At 36.7% G+C, this 27095-nt stretch overlaps 5 protein-coding genes and 1 long non-coding RNA gene across 10 annotated transcripts; 4 read left to right on the top strand and 2 right to left on the bottom strand.

Moving 5' to 3' along the window:
* Positions 1–605: 605 nt before the first annotated feature.
* Positions 606–8166, top strand: Dl (dorsal). Of its 4 annotated transcripts, none has more exons than XM_076909741.1 (12): positions 606–650; positions 1407–1493; positions 1575–1798; positions 1872–2115; positions 2189–2329; positions 2417–2607; positions 2697–2835; positions 5026–5118; positions 6829–6994; positions 7068–7315; positions 7393–7559; positions 7629–8166. In XM_076909741.1, the coding sequence occupies exons 2-12, from the start codon at positions 1442–1444 to the stop codon at positions 7776–7778; spliced, it is 1815 nt and encodes a 604-aa protein (XP_076765856.1). In that variant the 5' UTR covers positions 606–650; positions 1407–1441; the 3' UTR covers positions 7779–8166. The 4 variants fall into 4 exon arrangements, with proteins under 4 accessions (XP_076765856.1, XP_076765854.1, XP_076765852.1 ...); XM_076909739.1 differs by having other exon boundaries at positions 7390–7559; XM_076909737.1 differs by lacking the exons at positions 5026–5118; positions 6829–6994; positions 7068–7315; positions 7393–7559; positions 7629–8166 and having other exon boundaries at positions 2697–5012.
* Positions 8167–9006: 840 nt separating this feature from the next.
* LOC143432833 (uncharacterized) lies at positions 9007–16755 on the bottom strand. The gene is made up of 3 exons (XM_076909746.1): positions 16354–16755; positions 12066–12234; positions 9007–11915 (listed from the first exon to the last, which is right to left on the bottom strand). Exons 1-3 carry the CDS (start codon positions 16459–16461, stop codon positions 11851–11853), a joined length of 342 nt encoding a protein of 113 aa, XP_076765861.1. The 5' UTR covers positions 16462–16755; the 3' UTR covers positions 9007–11850.
* Positions 14786–16633, top strand: LOC143432838 (uncharacterized). The gene is made up of 2 exons (XR_013103067.1): positions 14786–14977; positions 15011–16633. It is a non-coding gene; the product is annotated as an uncharacterized LOC143432838 (long non-coding RNA).
* Positions 16756–18300: 1545 nt separating the features above from the next.
* Positions 18301–18918, top strand: Rpl36a (ribosomal protein L36A; the record flags this gene model as incomplete). The annotated part of the gene is made up of 3 exons (XM_076910282.1): positions 18301–18531; positions 18623–18739; positions 18827–18918. Coding segments are annotated over 3 exons (369 nt in total), but the record flags the coding sequence as incomplete, so codon positions are not given.
* Positions 18910–20169, bottom strand: Ccdc53 (Coiled-coil domain containing 53). Its single transcript, XM_076909745.1, has 4 exons — positions 19934–20169; positions 19672–19836; positions 19306–19574; positions 18910–19064 (listed from the first exon to the last, which is right to left on the bottom strand). Exons 1-4 carry the CDS (start codon positions 19982–19984, stop codon positions 18998–19000), a joined length of 552 nt encoding a protein of 183 aa, XP_076765860.1. The 5' UTR covers positions 19985–20169; the 3' UTR covers positions 18910–18997.
* Positions 20170–20450: 281 nt separating this feature from the next.
* Tnpo-sr (transportin 3) lies at positions 20451–26765 on the top strand. 2 transcript variants are annotated; one of them, XR_013103064.1, is made up of 18 exons: positions 20451–20827; positions 21128–21331; positions 21407–21564; positions 21630–21702; positions 21765–21896; positions 22040–22254; positions 22345–22636; positions 22723–22958; positions 23041–23180; positions 23253–23444; positions 23531–23769; positions 23845–23985; positions 24054–24265; positions 24340–24496; positions 24574–24741; positions 24811–24923; positions 25000–25189; positions 25813–26765. XR_013103064.1 is itself a non-coding variant. In XM_076909731.1 (17 exons), exons 1-17 carry the CDS (start codon positions 20711–20713, stop codon positions 25058–25060), a joined length of 2850 nt encoding a protein of 949 aa, XP_076765846.1. In that variant the 5' UTR covers positions 20451–20710; the 3' UTR covers positions 25061–26765. The 2 variants fall into 2 exon arrangements, 1 of the variants encoding a protein (XP_076765846.1); XM_076909731.1 differs by having other exon boundaries at positions 25000–26765.
* Positions 26766–27095: the final 330 nt, after the last annotated feature.

The raw sequence follows: 27095 nt of genomic DNA, 5'->3' as shown, positions 1-27095 counted from the left end.
GAACGGTGAGCCATTATCCGTTAAACGCTTTCGACCAACGGCGCTCGAAAATTCGCGGGAAAGAGGAAGAGAATGGTACTCGCGCGTACGTGCGCGTGATACATAAAACAAACAGTTAAATAAAAGGAAAATCAGGAATGAAATGTGAAAAGATCCGACGTCATCGGTGCATGAATTTCTAGGAAGTAACCGAAACGCGGTGTATTGTACACGCCGATACAGGTTCGGGTGCTCGATGAACACGCCATTCGCGGTAGCACGCATACTTGCGCGTAACCACGGAGCGAGCTGTATTGGCTCTGTTCCTCGCCGTTGTGAGGAACGAGAGCGGTGGCCAGTGCCGATGCAAAGTCCGTGCGAAATGTTGTACCGCCGTTAAGTCTTGTTTCTAGTCACGGCCGTGCACGCTTTTATGTCGCGTGCGGACAGTGTGCGCAGCAGTGCCTTGCCAGAGTTAAGAAAATATTCAATCGCGGATCCTCGATATATTATTATTATTCATATAATATATATATATCGGCCGTTTAGCGCAGCGTGCGTCCATGTTTCGTTCGAAGAAACTCGGGAAGAGAGGAATATCGAGGAAAACGGGTTAGCACGTACGGAGGATTCAGCATCGAAAGTGGCTTACTATGTTGATCGAGCTGCAGGCAAGTCTTTCTCGTCACATTGTCCTACGATAGTTTAATTATAGCTGCACAGCTTGTACGGACCTAGGCTTTCCCAAAATAATGATTGGATCAGCGTGGTATCCCTCCTCGCCCTCTACTCTCGTTTCTCTTCCTTGGGACACTTGTGTGCCAGTGCCTCTGGAAATATATACCTGTGAACAGCTGTCTCGTTCCCTCTGGGTAGAACATCGAGCACGAAACTTTTATCCACGATCATTAACTCGATGTACAAACAGTAGAATCGAGTCCTCCCGCTGGTGCTTAATCGAAAGTTACGCCTAACGCGTTCTGCGTCGATCGCCGCCTCTATTGCGACATAAACATATATTTTTCCGGCAAGATGTGCGATCCACACTTCTGAACGTTCGATTTTTATCTACGTCAAATAAATCGATCCCACGAGCCAGTACTCCCCTCCCGCGTAATCGTTTCGTCTTCTTCTAGGTATTTATCGCAGTCCGTGCCGTTTATATCTTCGCTCGATTTCCTATACGCGCGCGAATTTTTTTTTTCTACCTCGATGCTACGAGACTTCTATGAAGTGCTGGTCATGTGGTTACTCTCTTTTCCTTCCTTGATAAGGCATTTAAAGTATACAGTAAAGATCATTCAAGTCTTTTAACCCTCCACTTTTTCATTTTACAACGGCGACAATTAGAAAGAAATAAAAAAATTCACCAAGACGGTGTAGAAAAGCTGTTTCGTTCATTTTAAAACGACAGTAATTGTTTTCAGATGACTACCATTAAATGCATTGAACAATAGGAGGCATGGATCAACCCCATGGTATGAGTGATGAAAATATAAATATAAGTGATGTCAGTAAGTATAGAAAAGTTTTCTTTGGGTTTAGATTTTACGTTAAGTCTTGGTCATTTTTTTTACACAAATTTTGTTGCCTAGTCGATGTCATCAAAAATACCGACCCTGAGTTCCCTGTGGATAGCGATAGGGTAGATCAATCACCGATGGAAATGAATACCAGAAGGCAATTGCCTTACGTTGAAATCATAGAGCAACCGGCAAGCAAAGCTTTACGTTTTCGCTATGAGTGCGAAGGAAGATCAGCTGGTAGTATACCTGGCGTAAACAGTACGCCAGAAAACAAAACATTTCCTAGTATAAGAGTAAGTAGTGTGAATATAATGCCTGCATGTATTTGAGACTGGCAAATCTAATAGCGAATAATGTTAATTATAGATAGTAGGATACAAAGGCCGTGCTGTAGTTGTAGTATCGTGTGTAACTAAAGATCAACCGCACAGACCTCATCCTCATAATCTTGTCGGAAAAGAGGCGTGTAGACAGGGTGTTTGTACAGTAGAAATTTCTTCAGAAAATATGACGGTGACATTTGCGAATCTTGGCATTCAATGTGTTAAAAAGAAGGATATTGAAGAGGCACTTAGAATAAGAGAGGAAATCCGTGTAGATCCCTTTCGAAGTAAGCTAAAGATCTGGCAGATTTGTTAACTGTAGTTGACGCAAAAACAGATTTATATTTTATTTTTTAACAGCTGGCTTCGAACACAAAAGGCAGCCTACTAGTATTGATCTAAATGCAGTGAGATTGTGCTTTCAAGTTTTCATAGAAGGACAGAAAGGGAAAATAAATGTTCCATTACTGCCAGTTGTATCCGACCCCATATTTGATAAAAGTATGTTTAATTCTTTCTAGTCGATTTTTCAGTTTCTTAGCGATCAGCTATTTGTACTTTCATTTAATTCCGCTTGAAATATTATAGAGGCAATGTCTGATCTTGTGATATGCAAGCTCAGTCACTGCAGTGCGTCGGTCGCCGGTGGTATGGAAATGATTTTGTTGTGCGAAAAAGTTGCAAAGGAAGACATACAAGTTCGATTCTTCGAGGAGAAGGATGGGCAAATAGTTTGGGAAGGACTTGGTGATTTTCAGCCTACTCATGTACATAAACAAGTACGTACGCTTCAGATTTGATGCATATTAGTCAAAAAGTATATGAAGATTTTACCGAGATACATTTCTAACTTAATCTTCTTTAACAGACAGCAATTGCATTTAGGACACCCACTTATCGTATACAGCAAGTGGAGCAACCGGTGCAAGTGTACATCCAACTCAAGAGACCGTCGGACGGTGCTACGAGCGAACCGTTACCTTTTCAGATGTTACCACTAGGTGCAGGTAGGCCTGCTTTCTGGTCTTTGCGGAAAGCTTTTGCCAGGAAAAAAACAGATTACAGTACATTTAGTAAGATCTTAGCCACAGAATCAGCGTTACTCTCAAATACTACACCAAAATTTCCCCGTAATATTGACGAATATAATAATAATAATGATGATTTTGATATAAAAAGGTCTAACAACAAAATTTCTGCGCTACGCGCGTTAAACGACTTGTACAATGTGAAAAATACATTAGATTCTTATAATGAAGGTGCGGAAATGAATCAAGGCATCGCACAAAATGTAGGCAATACCAGAAGTACTATTATAGATTACCAAAATAATGAAATTCCAATCGGTACAGAGAAATCTACAGCAAATGAGCAAACGAACAAAATGTATAAAGTGGACAATAATTATGTAGATAGAGAAACGAATGGCTCTAATTCGGGAACCTTAACTCGCACTAAATCAGATAGTACCGCTGGGAACACGTGTGCATTAAGAAACACAGAAATGTTTAAAAATAAATCCGATTGGTTTGACTATTCGGAAGTGGGCAAATGGGTCCAAAGAGGTCAAATGTGTCTGAAAGAAAAAGAGAATGAAACAGACACGAAAGTCGAGGGAACAGATGATTGTAATAAATCTTTCAATGAATTATTGACTCAAGTAGCTGAACTAGATCAAATATATGCCGATACGCACGCAAAGTTAGTGCAAGCAGCTCTCGAACAGAACACAATCGATCAGTCTATGGATATCGATGTTTGCGACAATCAAACTTACACGAGCCTGCAAATGGCAATGAAAAATCCGGTTGAATTCATAGATTTACCAAACGAGAGAAAATACGAAGACGTCTGTATATCGAAACACAATCCGAATGAGCCCTGTCCATCACCGCCAGTAACTACGAAGAGAGATGGAACGCAGGAAACGGAAGAGAGATTACCGCCTTTACCACCAAAACGTATCCGCAAAATGCCTTCCATGCCTCTTTTACCTCGACCTATATCCGCTCACGCTAGTCCGGATTCATTCGTGGAGGCGCCAAACAAAACTTTACCCTCGTTACCTGGTACTCTAACTAAAACATCGAAGCAAGGATTATTCTCAAAGTTGTTCGCGAAGAAAGCAAAGAAAGATAAGGATACGATTTCGAATGTATCCAAAGATACTAGTCAATCGTCAGGTACCGTGGGTAATGTTTCATACCTAACGACAAACAGCACACCTGACAGCTTACAGCTACAAATTCCAAGACCTAGTACGATAAGTACCACCAGCGTGAGGTCGCTTAGGTTTGATGGTGACGAGACACCGCCTTATGGAATCGAGCTAACAGAAGCTGAACATTATGCGCTGTACACTGCTATGGCACCACACGCAACGGCATCAGAATTCGATGAAATGTCCTTCTATTACAGTCCCGTGGAGGGTGGGAAAATTTATTCGGAAAGGAAGGAAACATAATATGCTTCACTGTTTACAGCGCACTTTTTCTAGTCCACTTCCATTTAAGAGTGATATCTTTCCCCTCCCCCTAAATGCTACAGTAGAGAGAATGCTGATATGTTTTCAGCTACTTATCTGCGACTGCAGCTTTCAGATCCTCGCCACTCAAGTAAACTTGCGTTACTGAGATGCATTTTGTATTTTTTACGCTTTTTATGATAAAAAGAATGCGATCAATTTTCGCCGTGCCAGGTTGATAAAAACGCTCTGCAACTACTTCAATGCTATTCTAGTCAGGGTACAAATTGTTACTTTTTCTTCTTTTTTTTTTCCCCCATAGTCTTTCATATGGATCTTTAAAAATAGCTGAAGTATTAGCTCGGCTAAAATTTGTTGTTTATTATCAAAGAGTTAGTGTTCAATTCTAGTCAAATTTTACAAGTGTTGCTACTTAATATATTCTTAATCTTGCGCATTGCTCTTTTTACTATTTATAACACGTTGTTAAGTTTTTCTTATATGGTGTCCCGAGTTTATAAGTATCACTTTGTTTCTAGTTTTTAGAATAGACATTCGATTTTCTTTTAATTGAAGTGCAAAGATCGTTTTTAATTGTTTGTAACTACTAGTCATTTTGCATCGAAAGATTTAACTATTTGTGCGGATGTTACATTTTCAGTGGTAACAGAATTTTGTGAAATCTGTCGGATCTTTCGTCTTAATCACATAGTTAATGTACAATCATTTATAGATGATCCAGATTCGTTAAGGCGAAAGAGACAAAAGTTTAATAACAGCCCAAACACGCTAGTTTTGAGGCATGTACAGGCAGAAGCTGAGAAGCGTGAGTATCTTTTATTAAATTGTCTTCAATTCTACAGCTTTGCCGGGAATGGGTTTAAATGATGTCATTATGCCGTCGTCGAATCCTTCAAAGTCTCTCTTAAAGTACATTGTGCTATCTTCCTTGTATTGTAACTAATTTTCATGTTCACAAATTTATCCCACATTGTACATGCAAGGAACGAATGGATTAGCAAGCTGTTTCAAACAATACTAGCAGTTGATATCTTGTGCATTTTTTTGACGGGCTTGTCAGCCCAATTTGTTGTAATTTGATTGTTGTGGCGAATATGGAAAATTTGTTGGAACGTTCCAGAAGCTTGGAATTGTACATTTAGAAAATGTTTAACTGTATTTCTTACGAATCTCGCGAGTTCACACTTTTGGAAATATCAATGTTTCAGCGCTCTTTAAATCACATCATATTACTAACCATACAATTAATACGACCTCTTTGCACATTGGAAACGCATTCAGATATATATAGTTTTATGCTGAATACGTATTCTACTCAACACTTTTCGTCCAACAGTGCCTAAGTATCTGTGTAACAAAACTTTATATAAAAAGATTCACATACAAAAAAGTCCGCTGTGCAAAGAGTGATATTTTTTCATAAATTAGACTCTTCTCATTGTATTAAGAAATATTATATTCATATACATATATATATATATACATTCATACATACATACATACATATATATTTTCACGCACTGACGAAGAATCTTGTTTTATACTTTTTTAAGAACATATTTTGTATAAACGTTTGGAATTTGTACTTGAATGATTGGAGAGCAGTGGCCTTGTACATTTTACAAAGGAAAGTTGTATTTTTGTAATTATTATCAATGATTAAGTGAATGGATGCTATTTTTATATCCATCAATGCGACTATTAACAAGCACATTGTCAGTGGATAGTACAGTGTGTTATAAGCTAAGCTGTATGGCTTGACATTAAATAATATACAAGTACCCTGCTCTCGTACAACGATACTGTACTTGAATATTCAATGATACAATAGATAAGAATAGAAATTAATGTGCAATATTTGTATGGCAATTCAGATTTTTATAAACTGCTTCATTTGAAAACGGAAAGGCTATATCTATATATTGTATGACTTACGTATACAGAATATATCAATCTATATATATGTACAATTATTTAATGATGAAAATGTCGTGTTTTTATTCTGCTCCCAATCAATTTCAGATTAAAAAGAAAAACAATATTTAGAAAAATGTTCGCAGGTACGACACTGATGATATTAGTTTAGTTTGTTGATATTTGCTAATCGTACTGACTGTATTTTTTACCACAATACAAGACGCTCTGTAAATTTTTACTGAGTGACGTGTTAGAGTGAAAATATATAAAACTGCATGCACCACATGCTCTCCAAAACTAATCCTTCCCTTTCACTTTAAAACACTCGCTTTTTACAGCTTTCATTTTCTCTTTTGTCGTTTTGCAATATTAAGTGTTTGTTAATATCATCGCACACCTTTTGTAATTGAGTAACTTCTGCTCTACTACTTTCAAGTAATATGCACACATACTAACATGATATAAATTGTACAAAGATAACATTCCAGACAAGCGTAGTTAGTTTGTAGTCCTAGAGTAACAAAATAACAAGCTTGCTTTGCAATTAGTTACCTATTTATTGACAAAGATCTATATGCATTTTTTATCATGATTGTAGATGCTGCAATGTTAAATCAACCAATTGAATACTTTAACATCATCAAACCAGAACCGATAGACAGGATATCTCCATATGGGGGCTCAGTTGGAAGCGGAGGAGCCTTTCCTCTGTACCCAGTTGGTACAACTTCACCACAGCCACAATCTAGTATGCAAACATTAAGGTAACTAATTTTTTAAACAAATTAATAGCAAACTAATGAATTTGAAATAATTTTAACATACATACGGTTACAGGCCACAAATATCGCCAGGTCGGACATCACCAATGGAGCACAGACCATACAATCCAACTCTTATTCAACCACAATTATCGCCACAGTATCAGCTGCCCTCAACCAGTAATATTGTACAACAACCGGCTGGAACCCATATGCAGTTTCCATACACTCATAATGTTGTACAAGTGCAGTTGCAAGACCAATTATTATTAAACAGAGTAACACCAAACTATAGTGAAGGATTTCAATCGGTGGACAATGCCGGTAATATAAGTACACTTTATATTCGTTGCTACATCAACATTCAATATTCGTAAGTTTGTTTCTAATGCTTTTAGCAGGTGGAGTGGTAGAAGCAGATATTACGAGTATTTTTAATATGGACAATCGATGCGGTTTCGACTTGAACTTGAACAACTCGTTAAACCTTGATTTGGCAGAACTTGCCGCTTTTGGCAATTTATCTGATAATCTATCTAGTGGATTATCCATTTCGGATTCTACCAAGGTATGTATATCGTTAAAATATATTAAAATATATTAAAATTTAATATATATAAAAATAAATTATATCTAGCCGGAAACGAGCAAAGGAGCAAATGCAGGACCGAGCAGTGTCGAAGAAAACAGTAACATGACCGACAGTTTTACAAGAATTAACAATACTATTCAAGAACTGTGCACTTTAAATAATATGTATAAACCAACGCGGGAAGTTGACGACTGAAGAAGTCGTACATTTTATTGATCTTAGTAGCATCGTGAAAAATACATCGTATAAACGTTGTTCTTTCAACGAAAACTTCTTTGAATTAATACGCAGTGTAATTAATATTTAATTAATTTTATGATTGTACCGCAGTACATTACTGTGCGTAATATTGTAAAATACTTGTTAGATCGATAATCAATTTTAGACATTGTTGATATTTTTTATACGAATTTTGAGATTCGCCAAGTTTTCAATATCATGAATTAAAAATATTTATCGATCCGTAAGTGACACAAAATGCTATGACTGTGATCAATGTGTATTGAATTCTACACGCCTTGAGTGCATGCAAAGTGTCTCGATATATTATTATTGTATAAAATAAAACTCATAGTGAAGAAAGTATAGTGTATATATTGTAAAAGACAATCTGCATGCAATATTCATACATATTCCTTAGTTCAAAAATAAATATCTACATGCATTAACTTCTTTCTTACATATCTCGTATACGCTTGTACAAATGTTTGATTTTTATTTTTTATTTTTTTTTTACACATTTTTCGTTTGCTACAAACATGATTGTAAATAGTTTTCTTTATATTAAGGAGTAATATTTGAGCGTAGCGCTCCGTTTCCAATGTGTATCCGACTCAACAATTTTCAGTACATGTTCCGTCCAGGTACAGATTGATTCAGACTTAAATATATATGTATATATATTTTTGCCTTAAATTTTTAATTATATTATACAACTACGGTTACATAAAGCTATGTTCCACCGTAGATTATGTACATATTACACTAGCGATTGTAATAATCCGATATCGGTTATCAATTACTATTACAGAAATTATTTTATAAATGAACAGTAGTAGATACAATTAAGATTATACTTAGGTATACATATGCTTAAAACTTATGCAGTTTATACATCTAAAAGTACATTATAACTTTACATACAATTGTACGTGTAAATAAACATAGATAATTAAGTTCGGTAGTATTTAATTCATAACTTATCACATATAGTATTACATACAAGATTTACTGTAAATTTGTTCGGTAATATTTACATACCATTGTTACATATAATTCTTAATTTATAAATATGTACAGGTAGGTAAAAACATTCTTAATCTAAATTATTCTGGAAACTATTACGCTGTCGAGTAGTCGTGAAGTAATAAATAGGGAAAAGACGCGTTCCTTCACAAACACGTGAAGAATAAAAAAACATCTGTTTGTTTTCCAAAATGTATTTACTTAAAAATACAATGAAAGTTCAATTCTGATGGAATGGGCAGAAATATAGTCTGTGGTATCGGTTACTGTTTACGTCGAAAGTGATGATGCAATGGTATATCCTGTACAAAAGTAGTTTGAACAAGACTTATGAACACACAAACCAAATTCTTAGCCTAGGGTTTCGTTTTTACGTTTAACTCTTGACATGTTTCAGTATCAGATTCAAAGATTCTTAAATCCTTTTCTTCATTATTACTTTTTCTTCTTTTTTTTTTTTAGTGCTTACCTAACGAACGTAGGGATGCAACGGTATCTGGGGCGATCAGCCTGATTAATTGTAAGACCCGTTAGCACCAGTAAATAATTTTCAGAATCGCGTAAAATACTGGAGCAGAGAAGAATTCCGTGATCTCTGGCTCAAAGTACAAAACGCAAGTCCATTTTCGTAATCTTTTTTGGACATGTTGCAAACGGGGCTTGGTACTTCTGTATCAATAAAATTAAATGGACCTATGCTTATAGTGTATGTATTGTATACTATGAACGCTAAAGTACTCATTTTTTGCTCAGGCACCTGTACTTTAAGATAGTTCTTTGCCAGCATAATCGTCAAGGTACTATCTTGAAGTGAACACGTGTGTAAATACAGCAGCACAGATTGTGTATAAAACCGTACGAGCAACAGAGTTCTGAAGATGGTATGGCCTGTAAACAATACAATAAATTTACCATATGCTTTGTATGCATCATTGTCCGTAGCGCGTATTTGGATTTTATCTTTTCTATATATCTTATTGTAATATCGAATAAATCGGGTTTTATCTTGTTTGAACTTGTATACAGTCCATCCCATCTTCTTGGATTCAATGCAGCAGAGGATTCAGTCCACGAACAGCAGTTTTCTTTTTCTTTTTAATACTGCCATTACTATAATTTGTCTTCGGATGTTAAAACCCATTACTACTTACGAGAACGAATCGTTTTCTCTGATCTAACTGCGTTTTATTTAACTATATCTCATTCGAAAATATTTGTACATTAAAACGTGGGACATCGTCTCGCATTCAAATTATCGTTACCTTTTATTTATTATGCAGCTATGGTACAATGGTATCGTAACCGCAATGTCTCTCCACCCTTTCTCTTGTCTACCAGTCTCCCCCAAAATAAGCGATGACATGGACCATTCCCTTAGCAACGATCCGCCGACTCTGGCACAAAGAGCATACATAATATTATACATGTATATGTATTTCAAACGAATTAATAACCAATGAATCGTGTTATTATATAATTCGTTAAAAAAAAATCATCTAACATAAATTGACGACCATTGTGGATATGTAATTGGTATCGAGAACTGAGAACAGGATACGGAAGAGTATTTCCGTAATGAGAAAAGAAAAACATTGCCGTCCATTTCGCAGACAATCAACGAATCATTGCTCAAATAGTCCATGACAATGGTGTCCAAATAAAACCAGAGTTACATATAATATAAACGAATTATGCTCGAACGAGTGCTGTCGAATAGGGAGAGTGTTCTCAAATTTTATTGCGATACCCGGTAACTTTTGTACTTAGACCCTTCACGATTCTTTTTGAAATGCGCCACGTGACTTCGTTTTAAAGTCATATTACGGTAAATAGATAAACTTATATACGCTGAACAAATGGAATATTTACTTCGGAGAAATAAAAAAGAAAGTTGATCTGCAGTGTCTGCGCGCGGTTTGTAAAATAAAAATTCTCTCCCTACTCTGTATATTCCAAACCTAAATTGTAACAACCTCTCCACATTACATTACGTTACATAATATTATCCGTTAATAATAAAATGTTACTTATTCCATAACTTTATACATGCTATGTATAATTATTATGCAATGTTAAAGTCACACATTACTCATCCACACTACCTGGCGCGAGCGTTGCATTTAACCTTCATTCCTGTCCTTCGATTAAGCAGGAGCACGAAGCTGATTTTTTTTTATACTATTCATTCTTTTTTTCTTTCAATATACATCGAATGTCGAGAGATGTCCTCCTTCTGGCTTTATTTATTTACTATTTTCATTTTCTTTGCACACCACTTGATCTACTATTTTATTCATCATTTTTTTCTTAATCGCTCGCACTCCTGCAATCTCATTGCAAGTACACATAGAAATCGAAAAGGAAAATCAATCACGCGCACAAGGTGAGAGACATTCGTCGTAACTACAAACATAAATTTGTTTTCAAATGTAAAAAAATCATCACCCACAAATGTTCATTTTACACTATTTAAATACAATAGAGCTTTTTTCATATCTTAAATAAGTTTCCGTTATAAAACCGTCCCGTGAAGAAAGCCTGATGACGGGAAATACCAGTTAGCAAGGCGGTTTGGATAAAACGATAAATTTGCCTTGAAAATGTACACGACGTACTCTCCCCCAAAACACAAACGCACGGCTATATACTGAAAAACTTGGAGATATTTATGAGAATCGACATATCCTCAAGCTTCTCACGGGCAAATCTAAGGTTTTCATCCAAACTACCCGATATAGCATTTGGTGATGGCTAGACGACCAGAATTGCGAAGAGCCAAGACAGTAGAATCGCACGGTTGCCTCTAATGTGTGTGTGTGTCAGCCCAACACAACTCCGGTGAGACGGGCATTTTTATTCGTAGGTCGGGAGGCAATAGGGTCTGGGCACGATGGGTATCAACATTGCTACCAACCACTCAATATGAGAGTAAGTGTTTGCTGAGAAGACAGCCGAAGAAAATCAACGATGATCCCATGTGCCTTCCTCCCTTCTTACTTACATACACCTTTCTCCTTTTTCATTATGAGTCTTCCTCTTCGTCTTCTACTTCTTCCACTTCACCTTCTGCATCTTCCTCCTCTTCGTCTGTAAACAAACAGATTTAAGCATACAAAATGACACTGTTCGACCTAACTGCGGCAATAGCGATTCTCATGCCGCCTACACAAGCGTGAATCTACACTTGATTGATAACATCGGATTCGTAAAACACCAGGGAAACATCCTTCAACTAACCTTCACCTTCTTCCAGCTCTTCTTCCGGTAAATCGTCCTCCTCATCATCCTCTTCACCGTCGCCGTCGACTTCTTCCTCTTCTTCAACTTCTTCTTCTATTTCCTCCTCTTCCACTTCTCCGTCGCCATTCTCCTCCTTCTTCTGTTTCTTCGTTTCATCGTTTTTTTCCTGAAATGTAAAAGAAATCGTTCTGAATCGAAATAGAACTAGAATTAATTTTCTATTTCAATTAAATCACCGTAAACTCGATTGTTGAGCAGCTTTGAAAGAGGTGGGAGAGTTACAGGGATAGAGGGGACCCTAACAACAGCCGAAAGATAAAAGAGGGGGAAACGGATGAGGAGCATATTCCCTTCCCGCCAAGAAACGCGAGGATACGGAAAGAAAACTGGAGGGGACTTTCCGTTAAAATGTGGCGAAATAGGAAGGCGAAGAATAATAATTCCATCAGGAGGAAGAACAGAGAGGCGTGTAACAAGTTTGAAAATATTTATTGTACATAGGAAAACCGTTTCCCCGTGTAAAACTGTCGCTACGCGCTAAATATAGCCACGTATCAAAATTTTGTAACACGCCAGGCGGCGCTAAAGGAATTTCTGATACGAGTGAATTATTATTCTCGATACGTACAGATATGTACACGCATATTATTCATATATTTCGTTTCTCGAATATTTTTCAGCTAAAAGCCTAGCACCACGTATAAGACCCAATCTTATCAAAGTCAGGTTCGTCTAAAGTCAAGAAGCATAAGTAATCTAAGTGGTTGGTATCGAATCACAGTCCACACAAACAAAAATGGAACGATAGTGTTTTGTAAAGTGTACGGTTCACACGATCCTCGAAACGGCGATATATATGTATATACATATATACACACCTTTACCTCGTGTTCACACAGCGTTACTCACGAGCAGGGTGGGTTGTCGTAATGGCATACACGCGCCGTGTCTATCGGCGGTACAAGGAAAGAGGGCATAGAAAACTCGCAGAACTGCATCATCCAATCAAAGGGACGAATCGACTAAGACTAACCTGGTGGGGAGGAACGTAGGGATTGGCAGACGACTACGTACATGTTTGTAAAAGGGATGTATTCGTGCTGCGTAAAGCACACTAAAGGGAAAAGGAGGGAGGAGAGAAGCAGCGTGCCCGGGTGTCGTATATGAACTAAAAGCCGCGCCATTAGGCTCGCGAAATGAATAAAAAAGATTAGGTACAATCTGTACGTTGTATTCTAACACGAGATTGAAAATATGCGTGATTAAATAGATTTGAGAATAGTCTGCGTTTATTCATATACTCGACGCAAGTGAAAAATCGGGAACAGACTATCTCAAGGTAACCGTCTCATATTATCAAGCCTCTTTATCAAACGAATGTAATATCTCATTTCATAAACTTGAATACTAAGCATAACGTGTCAATATCAATGACTATTAATCTCCTTAAAAAAAAAAATCAATGATGGTTTCGTAAAATTGCTTACGTAATTCTAACGAAATGTAAATAGAATGTATAGTAAAATCCTGTGCGTAGCGGACATTGTCAACGATAATAAAAAACCTTGTAATTCATAAGGCCATTGTCTCGAGCAACAGCGTTACGATATCTTCGAAACTTGATGCGCTTTCTTGGAACTAGGACCCGTTGGCAACTATTGCTACTACAGCGATATACATTCATGGTGTAGCCATCGGGTAGTTTACAACAAACGGCAACTGACAGTGACGTATAGATGGTTTAGTGGTCATGAAATGACGATGCTGCTTGTTATCCCACAAATGCGATTACCTATCAACTTATTACACATCACGAGGTCTCAGCAGATAACCCGACGTTCATAACCTATCGTATAGACACATTTCGTTTTTCTTGTCTGTTCGGATAAGCCATGAATATCGGTAAAAAAAAAAATGGGATACATTAAGTGGGAGGAAATTTGTTAAAAAAAACCTCGAACCAAAGTGAAATAATATGATACTAATTCCACGAGATAACAAGCATGTTATTATCACATGTAATGTCACGTAACAACATTCCCGTTAGATCCAAGGTTGAATCTCTCTCGCATTAAAAATGACACGAAATATAGAAAGCGTTTCCATTGAGGAATAATGGCTTGAATTGACTTTCGTTCCAATGAATGAAACGAGCTGAAATTCGAACGTTGTTCGAAACTCCCGCCTTTTTTCCCCATTTCCATGTCCTCGATCCGTACGCGTTTACGTCACAGAGTTTACGCGAGTGTTAAACAATATTCATCGTATTTACAACTACGTGATCAGCGTGAGGCTCGAACGTATTAATACCAAACGAGAATGAAAATAATCTATGAAACTATCGTAGGAGACTGCCAACTTGTTGCAATTGAACAGGAACAGTAAAAAAAAATGTAAACAAACGACGATGTACATCTGTGTTTTCTACAAAGCAAATAAACGAATGCCATTAGTTCCATCAATAATAAATAGCGATGTTTGAATCTATTTAGAATCGAAGCATGATCGTGGTGTTTCCACGTGACATACTATTACCATTGGATACGAAGACGCGACCACAACTTTCTACGGATGCAGACCAAAGAGCGTGTATAATTGGCGTTTTCGACCAATTTCACCTTGTAACTTCCATAGCGGCAGTTGTACAATGTATTATCGACTAAAAATAAGCAGCTTCTATCACGGCACCGAGTGACGGTCCGATTTAAGATGAAAAATCGCAACGATGTTTTCTCGAAGGTTCGTAACACTGCGCGGTATACTACGAAAGAACAGAGAGGCAGGAGAGACATGGGTATATAATACATAGCGTTGCTGCTGGCTGCGCGCGTGGGGTTTTCGATGGAAAGAGAGAACTGAACGGCGGCAAAGTCGTAAGCAGAGGGGAACGGAACGCGAGAGTGAGAGATGTATAGAGGAAAGCGAGAGAGAGAGAGAGAGAGAGGGGGGGGGAGAGAGAGAAAAGTAAAGCGAGAAAGGAAGCCTTCGGCACGGTGTTTATGCACGCAGATCGGTAAACAATTTCAGAGCAACACGTCGGCCTGAAAGAGATATGTGTTAGTCTATCGATCGTCCGTCAGACACGATTAACCCTCTTACAACGAATTATCGATCAATTACGACACAAAGCGCGTGAGAGAGAAAGAGTATGTGTATGTGTGTATGCGAGAGAGAATGAGAGTGAGTGAGTGAGTGAGTGAGTGAGTGAGTGAGTGAGTGAGTGAGAGAGAGAGAGAGAGAGAGAGAGAGAGAGAGAGGAGAGGAAGAAGGGAGAAGATGGAACGTGCAAGCGAGACAGCACAACGAACGCGGGCTTGGTTTCGGGCGCCATAATGGAAACCCACAGCGGTGGTGGTGGCGGCAGCAACGGCGGTCGGAAAAATGCGCGGGATGCTCGCTTTTCTTACCTATAACACTGATATTCTAGATAAAACAATGGCGTCCATCTTGTAGAAAAAATGCCAACTAATACGCGACAGGTTTCCAACGAAATTTACTCGTAACACTGCCGAATAGGCGAGGAACGTTTCGAGAATGCATAACACGAAAATGTACGAAATGAGCACATGGCGCTAGTAGCCTGGGATCCCGCCCGAATTTCCACGTTCGTTTAAACAAAATAGGATCGATGGGATGTTAAATATGATATTAGCTAATAAAATAACACGAAATCCAGATCGGTAATTATAGACGGCATTGTAACAACAGGGGTGATCAACCGAACCATTGTGCTCGTGGCAAGCACGCGAAATACGATGGCGTCCTTTCGCGCTGAATCGAGAAAACATAGCGTGTTACGTATACTTTGAAACGCGCCGCAAAAAGGTGAGACAGAGACAAATGCGGTTCTTAACATAATGGACATATCGAGTCTAATAAAAATGCCGGCCGGCATCGTATCTTCTTCCATGCCGTCAGTCGGTTGAAACGGCCACTCAACTGCCCGCCTATCCCTCTGCTTGCGATAGAATACGACGATATTTTACGTACAGGATACAAACCGATTTCCTCCGGATACAAAACGTGTAGAGGCGCGCGAGGTTCGTACGCGGGAAAGTCTAATCGTGTGGAATGTTCGTGAATTTCGATCGGCTTACATAAATACGACACGAAAATTGTAGACAATGCTGTGATCAAGCAGCGTGGCGCGGAAGCATGGTGTAAAGCCGGCGTGTGTACGTGTTTTCGTGTCTACGTGTATGCCCGCGTACACTCGTAGATAAAGATTGAGAAAGTGGTTGGTACACCGAAAAATCGAGTGGGGAAAAAGCAAACGACGACTCACCTCGGCTGGCCTCTTCAATCCTTTGATCTCGCACTTCGCGTCCCCGGAAGTCTTGTCGTTCTCGGTCACCTTCTCCACAGCGACCTCGTTATTTTCCTTGCTGCTCATGGTGAATATGTTGGGCAAGATGCCTGCGTGTCTGCTTATAAACGGTGGAAAAAGATAGAGCGGTGTTGTATACACGTAACAAAACTCCGTGTCCTCGCGCGGCGTCGGTTTCCGGCGAAATGCCCGAGAGAGCAGCGTCGTCAGGCGAAAACCCAAGGGGCAGTGGGGGGGAGGGGGAGAAAAGAGGGGAAAGGAGGGTGAGACAGAGTCGAACCAGTCAGGAGTGGAGAGTGCCGTGTACTGACGACTGTGGCGCGAATAGCGCAAAGCGGACTACTACCCGGTCTCGGCTCGCTCCTAGCATATCCAACCTGGCTTTGTTCAAAAATGAAGATGGCGCGGGTTTGAAACTCGATAAACGCCTGATTGGTTGAAATCCTAATATCCTTTCCCAGCCTCCCACTGCACCTAACTGGGAAGGTTATAACGCCGCATAATCTTTTATTATTTCCTCTTTCAGTTTTCCGCGTAATCCATCCAGTTGACGTATAAATAAAATTAAATCCTGCGGAGGACGAGGGGTTCGAGAGTTCGTGGCCTAAGATCGCCGTCTGGTTCGAGGCTATGTCACTTCATTCGAATAGCCACTAGTGGTACAAAGTATTTATCCCACTTTATACATTTTCTGCAGAAAAACTTAGATAGTTATACTGATAGAATATTCATTTCATATAATAATATCGTTATCTCTACATACTTTCGGCGTTATTAATATGAACTGCACATTTTTATAGCAGGATATAGCTGGTGTCCATGGCGGGAATTAACCTGTGGATAAAAGAACTGAGCTTTTTGAATGACGCGGACGCACACTTATCACCAAAAATTCAACATTGAATGTAGTACTTTCTGAATTTCCAACATATACGTGTACGCATCAAATCTTTCCATTTCCTTCCTCGAATGCGTACGAATTGATGCTTATTATTAAGCCAAGGCTACAAAAAAAGTGTGATCGTTACGAGTTAACCTAATTAATTAAATGTTTAGAAATTAATAGTAATTTTAGTAATTAAAAACGAAATAGAGAAAAAACGATATAGTTACTCTTTAAAACCACGCTTCCTTCTTTCACAATAGTATTCATTTTTTTCTATTCCAGTAGTCGTTTGATTAACTATAAAATATTTCATTACAATTACAAATTATATAACTTTACAACTCTTAAGTTGTACGCAAATAAATAATATCGAAGAGATACATTATAACATAATTACTGTTATTGATTGTACGTCTTATATATTAAACTAATTTTGATGCCGGCTGTTAATGGCGTATACTATATATACGCAATCGAAATTTTGCGTTTAAAAGAATTAAAAACAGTTACCCTTATTTTTATCACGATTTTCTACTAAATGAATTTTCCAGAGCAATGTAATGTCAAAGAATGTATCACAATATTTTTTTAATACAATTTAATAAAAATAAAAACGTTGAACTTCCGATTTTTATACAGAACGTACGCGCACGCGTACGTTCGTACATACGTCGATTTCCGGTTAAGGTACATTTCCTTTTCTTTCTAAACATTCAAGATGGTAGGTGTAAACTTTCGATTGAAAATTTGTATAATTTATCCAAAATTTGACACATGATCTTACTGTAATATCAGTTCTAAGGCTAAATTTTGTCGTATCGATTGCATATATGAAGCAGTTTCTAAATATTTCACAGTTCCCTTAAATATAAATAGCAGTTATAATACTAATAACATAACCTTTAAGAGTGTCAAATAATGTTGCTACACAATTCTTACTCGAATGAGCTAATCAAAGAACAGAAATGATTCGTGATTAATATTTTCAGTTACATTCATTCAAAATTATTTACTGATTCTATACTTATCAAAGTTTAAAGTACGAGTTACTATATTCTAAATTTTCACTATTTCAGGTAAACGTACCAAAACAGAGGCGTACTTTTTGCAAAAAGTGTAAAGTACATAAACCACATAAAGTGACACAATATAAGAAAAGCAAAGAACGTCATGCAGCGCAAGGTAGAAGACGTTATGACCGTAAACAGCAAGGTTTCGGTGGACAGACCAAACCTATATTCAGAAAAAAGGTACCGCTCTTCAAATGTTACATAGTTTTACGTTAACAATGTTTGTATAATTAAAATTTCTTACCAACTTCATACATTTCGATTTATTTAGGCAAAAACTACCAAAAAGATTGTGTTAAGAATGGAATGCACGGAATGCAAATATAGGAAACAGATCCCCCTGAAGAGATGTAAGCATTTTGAATTAGGAGGTGACAAAAAGAGGAAGGTAAGCATGTTATGTACAATATTTTGTTAGAGTGTCTTCTATGATCTATGTACCTTTTTAATCTTTAATATTTCGTTTGTTTTTTAGGGACAAATGATTCAGTTCTAGGGTGAACATATTTACGTTAACTTTCTATTATGTATTTATAATAAGAAATGAAATAAATCATCTGGAATTTGTATAGTTGTTTATTTTATTAACTGTGTTATATAACGTAAAAATATCTCACGTGTTTAACATACGAATAAAATTAAATATCTAATTGTCTTTATTCTCACCATTATCTGTAGACTTTGGCTTAGAAACTACTTGCGAGGAATCAGTGCTAATGTGAAAAAAATAATGGATGTATTAATGTTCTGAACACTAAGCTGCAGCATCAAGGTAGGTGTAAAGTATATTAAGAACTAGTTTCTTAATATTTTACTTTAATACTGCATATTTGTACTCATATTCATTTTATTTTACTTCAAAATGAATTTGAAGGTTAATTTCTATGCTGTTATCTTTATCACAAGTTTAAATTCCAATCGTACGAGTTTCAAAACATTTAAAATGAAACTTACTCCAAAACAGATGGGTCTAATCCTTCCTGTTTCATCTTTAATTTAACTGCTTCCTTTGGTACGCCAAAGTGTACCATTTTTAAATATTTCTCATAACGGGGATCTGCCTTTGCTGATTGCTCCTCGGTCTGTACAACTTTAGGCTCTTCTTGTTTAATAGTTTCAGGTTCATTGTTGCTTGTATCGTTTCCCTTTTCTTTATTCTCATCGGTATTTTCTATAGCGCATTTCGTACTTTGATCCTGATCTAAACCAGGTACAGACGCTAACTGTAACGCGACGGAATGAGTCACCAGAAGTTATAGAACTATCCTACTTTCTAAATAAATCGTTTTCAACGGTATGTGCAAATAAATGTCTACATACCCAAGATTCTAGAATTTCTAACGAAGCCTCTATCCTTTGCAATTTGTATTCAAATTCCATTAATCTTTCTTCGCATGATAAAGCAAATTTATTCAGGAACGTTACGGTGTGGACAATAAAGTGATTAATAAAAGAAATGGTTCTTTTTTGATTAATTGGCGGAACCTAACAATGAGAATACGATTACGTGTAAATGAAAACTATAGTAATTAATACTCTGTTGTTTTTCTAGTTCGAAACATTAATAAACGAATGTCTGCACCTTTGTGTAATCGATAGTCGGCTCAATAATCGGAATTTTGTAATCATTCATCGTATTATTCAAATGTTATTTCCCTTGTATTTGTTGTCCAACTCGAGCGTTATGAACTTTCGATTCATTGCTCCCATAGATCATGTAGGATTCACGATAGGATATGTTCAATAAGAACCGAAATTTCTCAGCCGTAGTAGACGCGCGTTTCCTCTTACAAAATACCACCCAGGGTAACAAGCGAACGGCGGGGTATTTAAAAATCTACAGCAATGCAAACCAAAAATATTCATAAGTTATAAATACCGAGTAAAATTTATTTAAACGGGATATGGGATCAAACATCGTCAATTTCAACGCGCTTCGGTATCTTCCACGGCTTGAAAATACACGCATATATTATAGAAACAGTTGACGCGCATAGTTTGAATTCTGATTGATAAGAGCATAATAAAATCAATAGAATTTCAATTTCAACTTATAGGTTAATGATACAAACCGATACACGTATGAAACATCTGAAATCACTTTATTTTTTATTGGCAGAGGTTTACGGGATCGCATGTATTGTAGAATTGTTCATCCGATCGGACTTTAATCAGTAAAATTACTTGCTGTAAGTCGATAAAACAGAATAAGCGCTGACAGTGTGAACAAGAACTTTTTAGTGGTTGTACAGGTTGGGATTTGGGGATTGGATGTAACGCGGTAGAATACGCGAGTGATCTGTTGTCAGTAGGAATTAACTGTATGGATATTACCGGGAAACTAAATATTCTTTGAAGAATGGAATCACTGCCTGATCTGGAAACAGTTTATCAGGCTGTATATACTTTATATAACAATTCAAATCCCTCGGGACCAGGAAAAACATCTCAATGGTTGGACGAATTACAAAAATCAGTAAGTTATTTGTTAGCGGTCTTTTTATAATTAGTATATCCACCTTGTTCTTGTATACGATTCGTTTCTTTGTTTCTCCTACGTTGATTACGTGTACTTATTGCCAGTACACTTGTGTAACTAAATAAAGTTGCAATTAATAAATGTGGACAAATCAAACAGTTCCTAACCTTATGCTGGAAAACCTTTTTCCTACGTTATAGTTTTTACACGCTGTTATTCGTGCGTGATATTATCGAAACGAGAAAGTTACTAAACAAATAATTATGTTATAATTATCACGTATATATGTATTTTTAGGTATTCGCATGGAAAATTGCAGATGAAATGCTGCAGCAAAAGCGAGACGTTCAGTCTTGTTATTTTGCTGCACAAACAATGCGTACCAAAATACAGCTGTGTTTTCAGGAATTACCTTCAGAGGCTCATGTTTCTTTGAGAGATTCTTTAATGAATCACATATCACAAATTAACGAACATACCAACACTGCTATTGTTACACAGGTTTGCGTATATATAGTTAGCTTCTCAAATATATTTATATGTATGACCAAACAATAATATGAATCGTTATTATAGTTATGTCTAGCGCTCGCAGATCTTGCGTTACAAATGTCTTCTTGGCAAAAACCGGTTGTGGATTTAATAAATAGATTTGGAGGGTCTAATGCTAATTTGTGGCCATTACTAGAAGTAATGACAGTATTACCAGAGGAAGTAAACTCAAGATCTCTTAGGTAGGAAACGATGGGAATAGAATTTCAATTTTAACATGTTTTTAAATTTAAATTAAATTGCGTAGATTAGGAGCCAATCGCAGACAACACATATTACTTGAACTTAATGCAAGCGCAGACACAGTAACTGAATTTTTGGTAAGTATCGTTAAGCTAATGTTTCGCGCGTTAGATGTAACTATTTCTTATTGTATTTTTAGAAAATGTGTTTAAAAAACGGCGGTGACAACATACAAATTCGTGTTACTATCCTTAAATGTTTTACAAGTTGGATTGCAGTGCACGCTATACCTCTTGTGCCTACAAGCGACGTTATTATATACACGCTACAAGTATGTTTTCCGAATAATGAACATTAACGATTATACTGTAGATGTTTAAGCATTCATATGAAATATTAACTTGCATACATGTACAGAGTACATATAACATGAGATTAGATGAATTTCAAATTCAGAACTGTACATTGGTTTAGATACTTGGAAATCATATGACTGGATCTCAATTGCATGAAGCAGCTGCAGACTGTATATGTGTGATACTACAAGTTCTGGAAGATGATATTAACAAGAAGGATGGCAATAACGAAGTAAATGTACAACTACAACAGCTTCAACTGTTTCTTTTCACCAGTGTAATGACTTTAGAACAACCATACCATTTATCCGTGGCACATGAAGATATGGACAAGTAAACTTTATTTTTTTCTCTGTAATCAGGAACACGGTAGAACTCGCGATTGCTTTAAATATTTACCTAGCTGTTGTATAAATAATTTAGATCGATAAACTATTGCCGGATCTTCACGGAGTTAGCTGAAACCTTCTTGGAGACCATAATAAAGGGCTGTACAGCAGGAAAGCAACATTATGCGATTAAGATTTTCGACCTTGTCTTAGTGTGCGTTGGACATCACGATTACGAAGTGGCATTGATAACTTTCAATCTGTGGTATCGGTTGTCTGAAATTCTCTACCAAGAGAACACCGATGATCTTAATAACGTGTTTCGACCTCATATCGAGAGATTGATTGGAGCTCTGTGTAGACACTGTCAAATGGAACCGGATCATGTCAGTAACCATAGTATTTAAACTGCCTCCGTGCATTTCTTTTTAATTCCGATACGACGTACGATATATCTTTTTTTTGTTAACAGTTGGGTCTGGTAGAAGAAGGAGCCGGCGGAGAGGAGTTTGCAGATTTCAGAAATCGTGTTTCAGATCTGATAAAAGACGTGGTATTTGTAGTTGGAAGCAGTCATTGTTTCCGACAAATGTTTTCGTCCTTAACGGGTGGTCCAGGGCCTCAAGGTCAACCTAATCACATACCGACTTGGGATTCGACTGAAGCTGCTCTGTTTGTAATGCAAGCAGTCGCAAAAAATATTTTACCGTAAGTGTGCTGGTAATGCGCAGAAATTGATTTTAAAAATAATTTTGTTGGCATTGAATGTATGATAATATTTTGTTTACAGAAAAGAAAACGACGTAGTTCCAAAAGTAGTAGAGGCTATTTTAAATTTACCCGAAAATACTCATATAGCTGTTCGTCACACAAGTATTCTTTTATTAGGAGAACTTTGCGAGTGGATAGACAATCATCCTCAGTCTTTAGGTAAAGTTTTTTTTAATGGTTCTGATCGGTATATTCATCTTTTAGTTTAATAATGTCAACCTATCGTTGCAGAACCTATCTTAAATTTCCTTCTTACCTGCTTAAGTCAGAAAGGTTTAGGGAGCGCAGCTTGCGGTGCGTTACTGAGTATATGTACCGCTTGTCCGTCGCACATGGCTTCTCATTTTCCAGGACTATTACAAATAGCGCGTTCTCTTGATAATTTTGCTATCAGCAATGACGCTGCCATTGGTTTACTCAAAGGTGAGGTAATATGTTCATTTGTAATAAAGAAAACAGGAACGAAATTGTAATATAATACGGAGCATTATTTTTTAATTCTAAAATAGGAGTTGCAATAATCATGTCGACTTTACCGCGTGACCAACTTACGCAGGCTATGACGGAATTATGTTGGTTTCAAGCAAGACCGTTGTGTGAAATCATAGAACGTAGAATGCCGATTGAAGTAGGAACAAAAATTGACCCCATGATATGGCTAGACAGATTAGCCGCTATATTTAGGCATACCGATCCCCATATTGAGGATCATTTTGAACATCATCCTTGTCAAAGTGCTGTTACCGAAGTAGGTTTTTTTTTATAACTCACATTGGAGCACCATAACCTAAACGTTTTACACTGATATTATTGTTACACACAGATGTGGCCCATATTATCAAATGTATGCACAACATATCAACACGACGCAAAACTGATGGAAAGATGTTGCCGGTGTCTAAGATTTGCTGTTCGTTGTGTAGGAAAACATTCCGCCCATCTCCTTGAACCGCTTGTGAAACAGGTATTATTCTCTCGCCGGTAGACTCTAAACTATAGAAATTTATGTATATTTGTTTTAAACATTTTCAGATCGTGCAATTATATACTGCTCATCAACATAGTTGTTTTTTATATCTTGGTTCAATATTAGTTGACGAATACGCCATAGACTCGGAATTAGTTCCTGGTTTATTGCAAATGCTGGAAGCATTTATTGTGCCTACATTCGATATACTTCAACAGCTGGATGGACTAAAAAATCATCCCGATACAGTGGATGATCTCTTTAGATTATGTGTTAGGTGTATATTTTTCCATTTTTCACAATATTCCATGTATTCTAAAAACGTACATATATCTACATTTCTAATAATAGGTTCCTCCAAAGGGCTCCAGTACCTTTTCTATGTTCGGCTGTAATAGAAAGTATTATTGATTGTGCTTTAATGGCCTGTAGTTTAGATCATAGAGACGCGAATGTTTCAGTAATGAAATTCTTCTATGATCTCATACACTGTGGTCGTAACTCTGAGGTAATTCGAAGGAGAATTTAATATCTTATAGCTTTGATCGTCGTATAATTGTATTCACATTTCTACTTTTTTCACAGAATCGTCCAGATTATACAATACGGCGGGAATTGGTAAACCGTATACTAGAAGAAAAAGGACAAACATTAGTCGTAAGGTTACTTCATGCATCCGTGTTCTCGTTATCATCTTACATGTTATCCGATGTTGCTGAAGTTCTGGTTGAACTTTCGTTGACTAATAGACAAGTAAGATACACCAGAATTTCTCACTCTATAATTAAATGTTCTATAACCAAATAACGAATTGTTTCTTAGCTATTATCGAAGTGGCTAGAAGAAGCCATCAAGACTATGCCATCGCAAAACGCAGATGGTTCTCCCACGGCGCAACCTGAACAACTATTAGAATTTCATAATACGGTGACAAGGTATCAGAAATTATAACTTTTTAGTGTTGTTTGCTTAAAGTATAAAAATATTTCACGCGAATCGTTTAACTTTTAGGGCGAAGACAGCAAAGCCCGTCAATCATGCCTTACGCAATTTCGCACGTTTATATCGTTGATGCATTTTGATATAAAAAAAAAATTAAGGTCAAGAACGTCAAAATTATAAGCAGCAAAAATCTTCCAGGATATCCTTCGCGTCATTGATATATTTGAAGGTATCAAAGAGACAAGATTATCGTGAAATGGTGAGTCTATGCTGTATAAATGTATTAGCAAAGGTTTTAAATATGTATTTTGTACTTGTTTACTATCTACACATTCCTCCACAAAGTATGTAAAAAAGCGATAAACGTAAGCGGACTTTCTTACAAGGAGTATTTCTTAATTTTACATACATTATAAACATCGTATTTAAGTAACATTTTTTTTTTTAATGTCTATCAAATATCTTTGTCATACATGAAAGTATCAAACATAGAACTTTATATCGCTTGTCTTTTAATTATTTATATCATTAGTATAGTTTTTATTGCATTTGTCCCGTATAATCTTTAAACATACGATTATTAACTATGATTACCTATTGTATTAGGTATGTGTCTAGTCAACTCCCTCTGTCTCTCTCTGTTCGAAAATCACATTACGCATACTTTGTAGATAAGGTGCAGGTAGTAAACATTTTAAAAATCAAAGTGATCATATATTTTTGTGCTTTCCATCTTATTTGCACACACAGACAACTTTGCAATGAATTACTATTGAATTTCGCGAACAAAGGATGATACGTATGCTATTGGATTTCTTACTCATTAGAATGTATTAAGTTGTACAATATTATTTTATGGTTATGTTTTTAATGCTTCAACAGCCCTGTTATAAGGTGTCGCTTGCAAGTATGATTATTATTTTCCTTTTTTTTTAATTTACACGACTAATAACGTGGAGGGCAGACAAGAAACTCCGCGAAGTGAATTTTTGTAAACATCTAAGCGAGTAAAACTATTTAAACATAGATGCATACATATTAAAATGAAGTGAAGAGTATGTATGAATTTTACGTGATAAAATGTAGAACTTATTCACAACTTATGTATCTTTTTCACATGTTTGGCGAAATATAATTTTATATACATTTAGACGATGTTTACGAGGTGTGTTATGTGATAGTGATATTGGAAGGCAAATTGTACGTGTCACCCGTTCACATTCTATGAATATACATTTGAAAGTAAAGTGTTTAACAATTCTAAATCTTGTTAATGTTTTCACATTGATTTATGTCTTGGGATACAATTATAATCACGCGTTCCGAATCAATGCGACGCATAAACGGTGGAAGAACGGAAACTCACCGATTATAATGAAAACGAAAAAAAACACGAGTAAGAAACTACATACCCATTTTACACAATGGTTAACTTGTACAAAATACTTTTCGTAAGATAATTATCTTCCTATAAGTTGTTAATGTACAGATCGAATATTAACAAGGATAAGCATTGATGTTAATAAGAGAATCACCTATAAATGTAAGATTGAACATGATTAAATTGTAAGAATATTTTAACGACTAGCATTATCTTTAGCATATACAACCAACGTTTTAATTTACTATAATAGAATTCTCACGTATTCCAAACGAAATATTTTTTACTTTCAAATATAAATATATACATAACACGGAGGTAAACCAAAACGATAACGAGCCGGTTGCCGATTACGCAAAGCAATCAAGCATTAGTCTCCATTGTATTATCCACAATGAGAGGGGAACATTATATATATGTACACTATGTATATAATAAAACATACTGAAAATAACATATGCACAGAATAACACGCTTCTCTCAACCAGCGCTGAAAGAATGTGATGCGACGCGGGAGTATGAAACTGCATTCTGTGGACGAGTTGATTCATGTCCATTTCGGTTAACGACTATCACCGACTGCAATAGATGCTGATTAATTCTGCCACTTTGGTTGTGCACATTTTCCTTACACAAAAAACGTGGCAACTAAACGCATATACCGGGGAATGTCCAGGACCGAAGGTTTAAAACTATTTCATTAAATTAATTCGTCTCTGTTAGTTAGTAGACTTTACGTTACAAAAGGGACAACCGCTAACGAGCATGTGTTTAGCGTTCTACA

This window comes from Xylocopa sonorina, chromosome 2 (genome assembly GCF_050948175.1).
Source record: "Xylocopa sonorina isolate GNS202 chromosome 2, iyXylSono1_principal, whole genome shotgun sequence".
NCBI lineage: Eukaryota > Metazoa > Arthropoda > Insecta > Hymenoptera > Apidae > Xylocopa > Xylocopa sonorina.
The sequence above is the reverse complement of the archived record's forward strand: the minus strand, read 5'-3'. Positions and strand labels throughout refer to the sequence as shown.

Bases quoted from the DNA above. Each gene is read 5' to 3' on its own strand.
- Dl (XM_076909737.1), top strand. From the start codon at position 1,442: ATGGATCAACCCCATGGTATGAGTGATGAAAATATAAATATAAGTGAT. The intron at 1,494-1,574 runs GTAAGTATAGAA...TTTGTTGCCTAG, and splicing joins TATAAATATAAGTGATGTCA to TCGATGTCATCAAAAATACC. The intron at 2,116-2,188 runs GTAAGCTAAAGA...ATTTTTTAACAG, and splicing joins CCGTGTAGATCCCTTTCGAA to CTGGCTTCGAACACAAAAGG.
- LOC143432833 (XM_076909746.1), bottom strand. From the start codon at position 16,461: ATGAGCAGCAAGGAAAATAACGAGGTCGCTGTGGAGAAGGTGACCGAG. The intron at 12,235-16,353 runs GTGAGTCGTCGT...TTTACATTTCAG, and splicing joins GATTGAAGAGGCCAGCCGAG to GAAAAAAACGATGAAACGAA. The intron at 11,916-12,065 runs GTTAGTTGAAGG...GTTTGTTTACAG, and splicing joins AGAGCTGGAAGAAGGTGAAG to ACGAAGAGGAGGAAGATGCA.
- Ccdc53 (XM_076909745.1), bottom strand. From the start codon at position 19,984: ATGAATGATTACAAAATTCCGATTATTGAGCCGACTATCGATTACACA. The intron at 19,837-19,933 runs GTGCAGACATTC...TCTCATTGTTAG, and splicing joins CGACTATCGATTACACAAAG to GTTCCGCCAATTAATCAAAA. The intron at 19,575-19,671 runs GTATGTAGACAT...GTCGCGTTACAG, and splicing joins TAGAAATTCTAGAATCTTGG to TTAGCGTCTGTACCTGGTTT.
- Tnpo-sr (XM_076909731.1), top strand. From the start codon at position 20,711: ATGGAATCACTGCCTGATCTGGAAACAGTTTATCAGGCTGTATATACT. The intron at 22,637-22,722 runs GTCAGTAACCAT...TTTTGTTAACAG, and splicing joins GTCAAATGGAACCGGATCAT to TTGGGTCTGGTAGAAGAAGG. The intron at 23,181-23,252 runs GTAAAGTTTTTT...CTATCGTTGCAG, and splicing joins CAATCATCCTCAGTCTTTAG to AACCTATCTTAAATTTCCTT.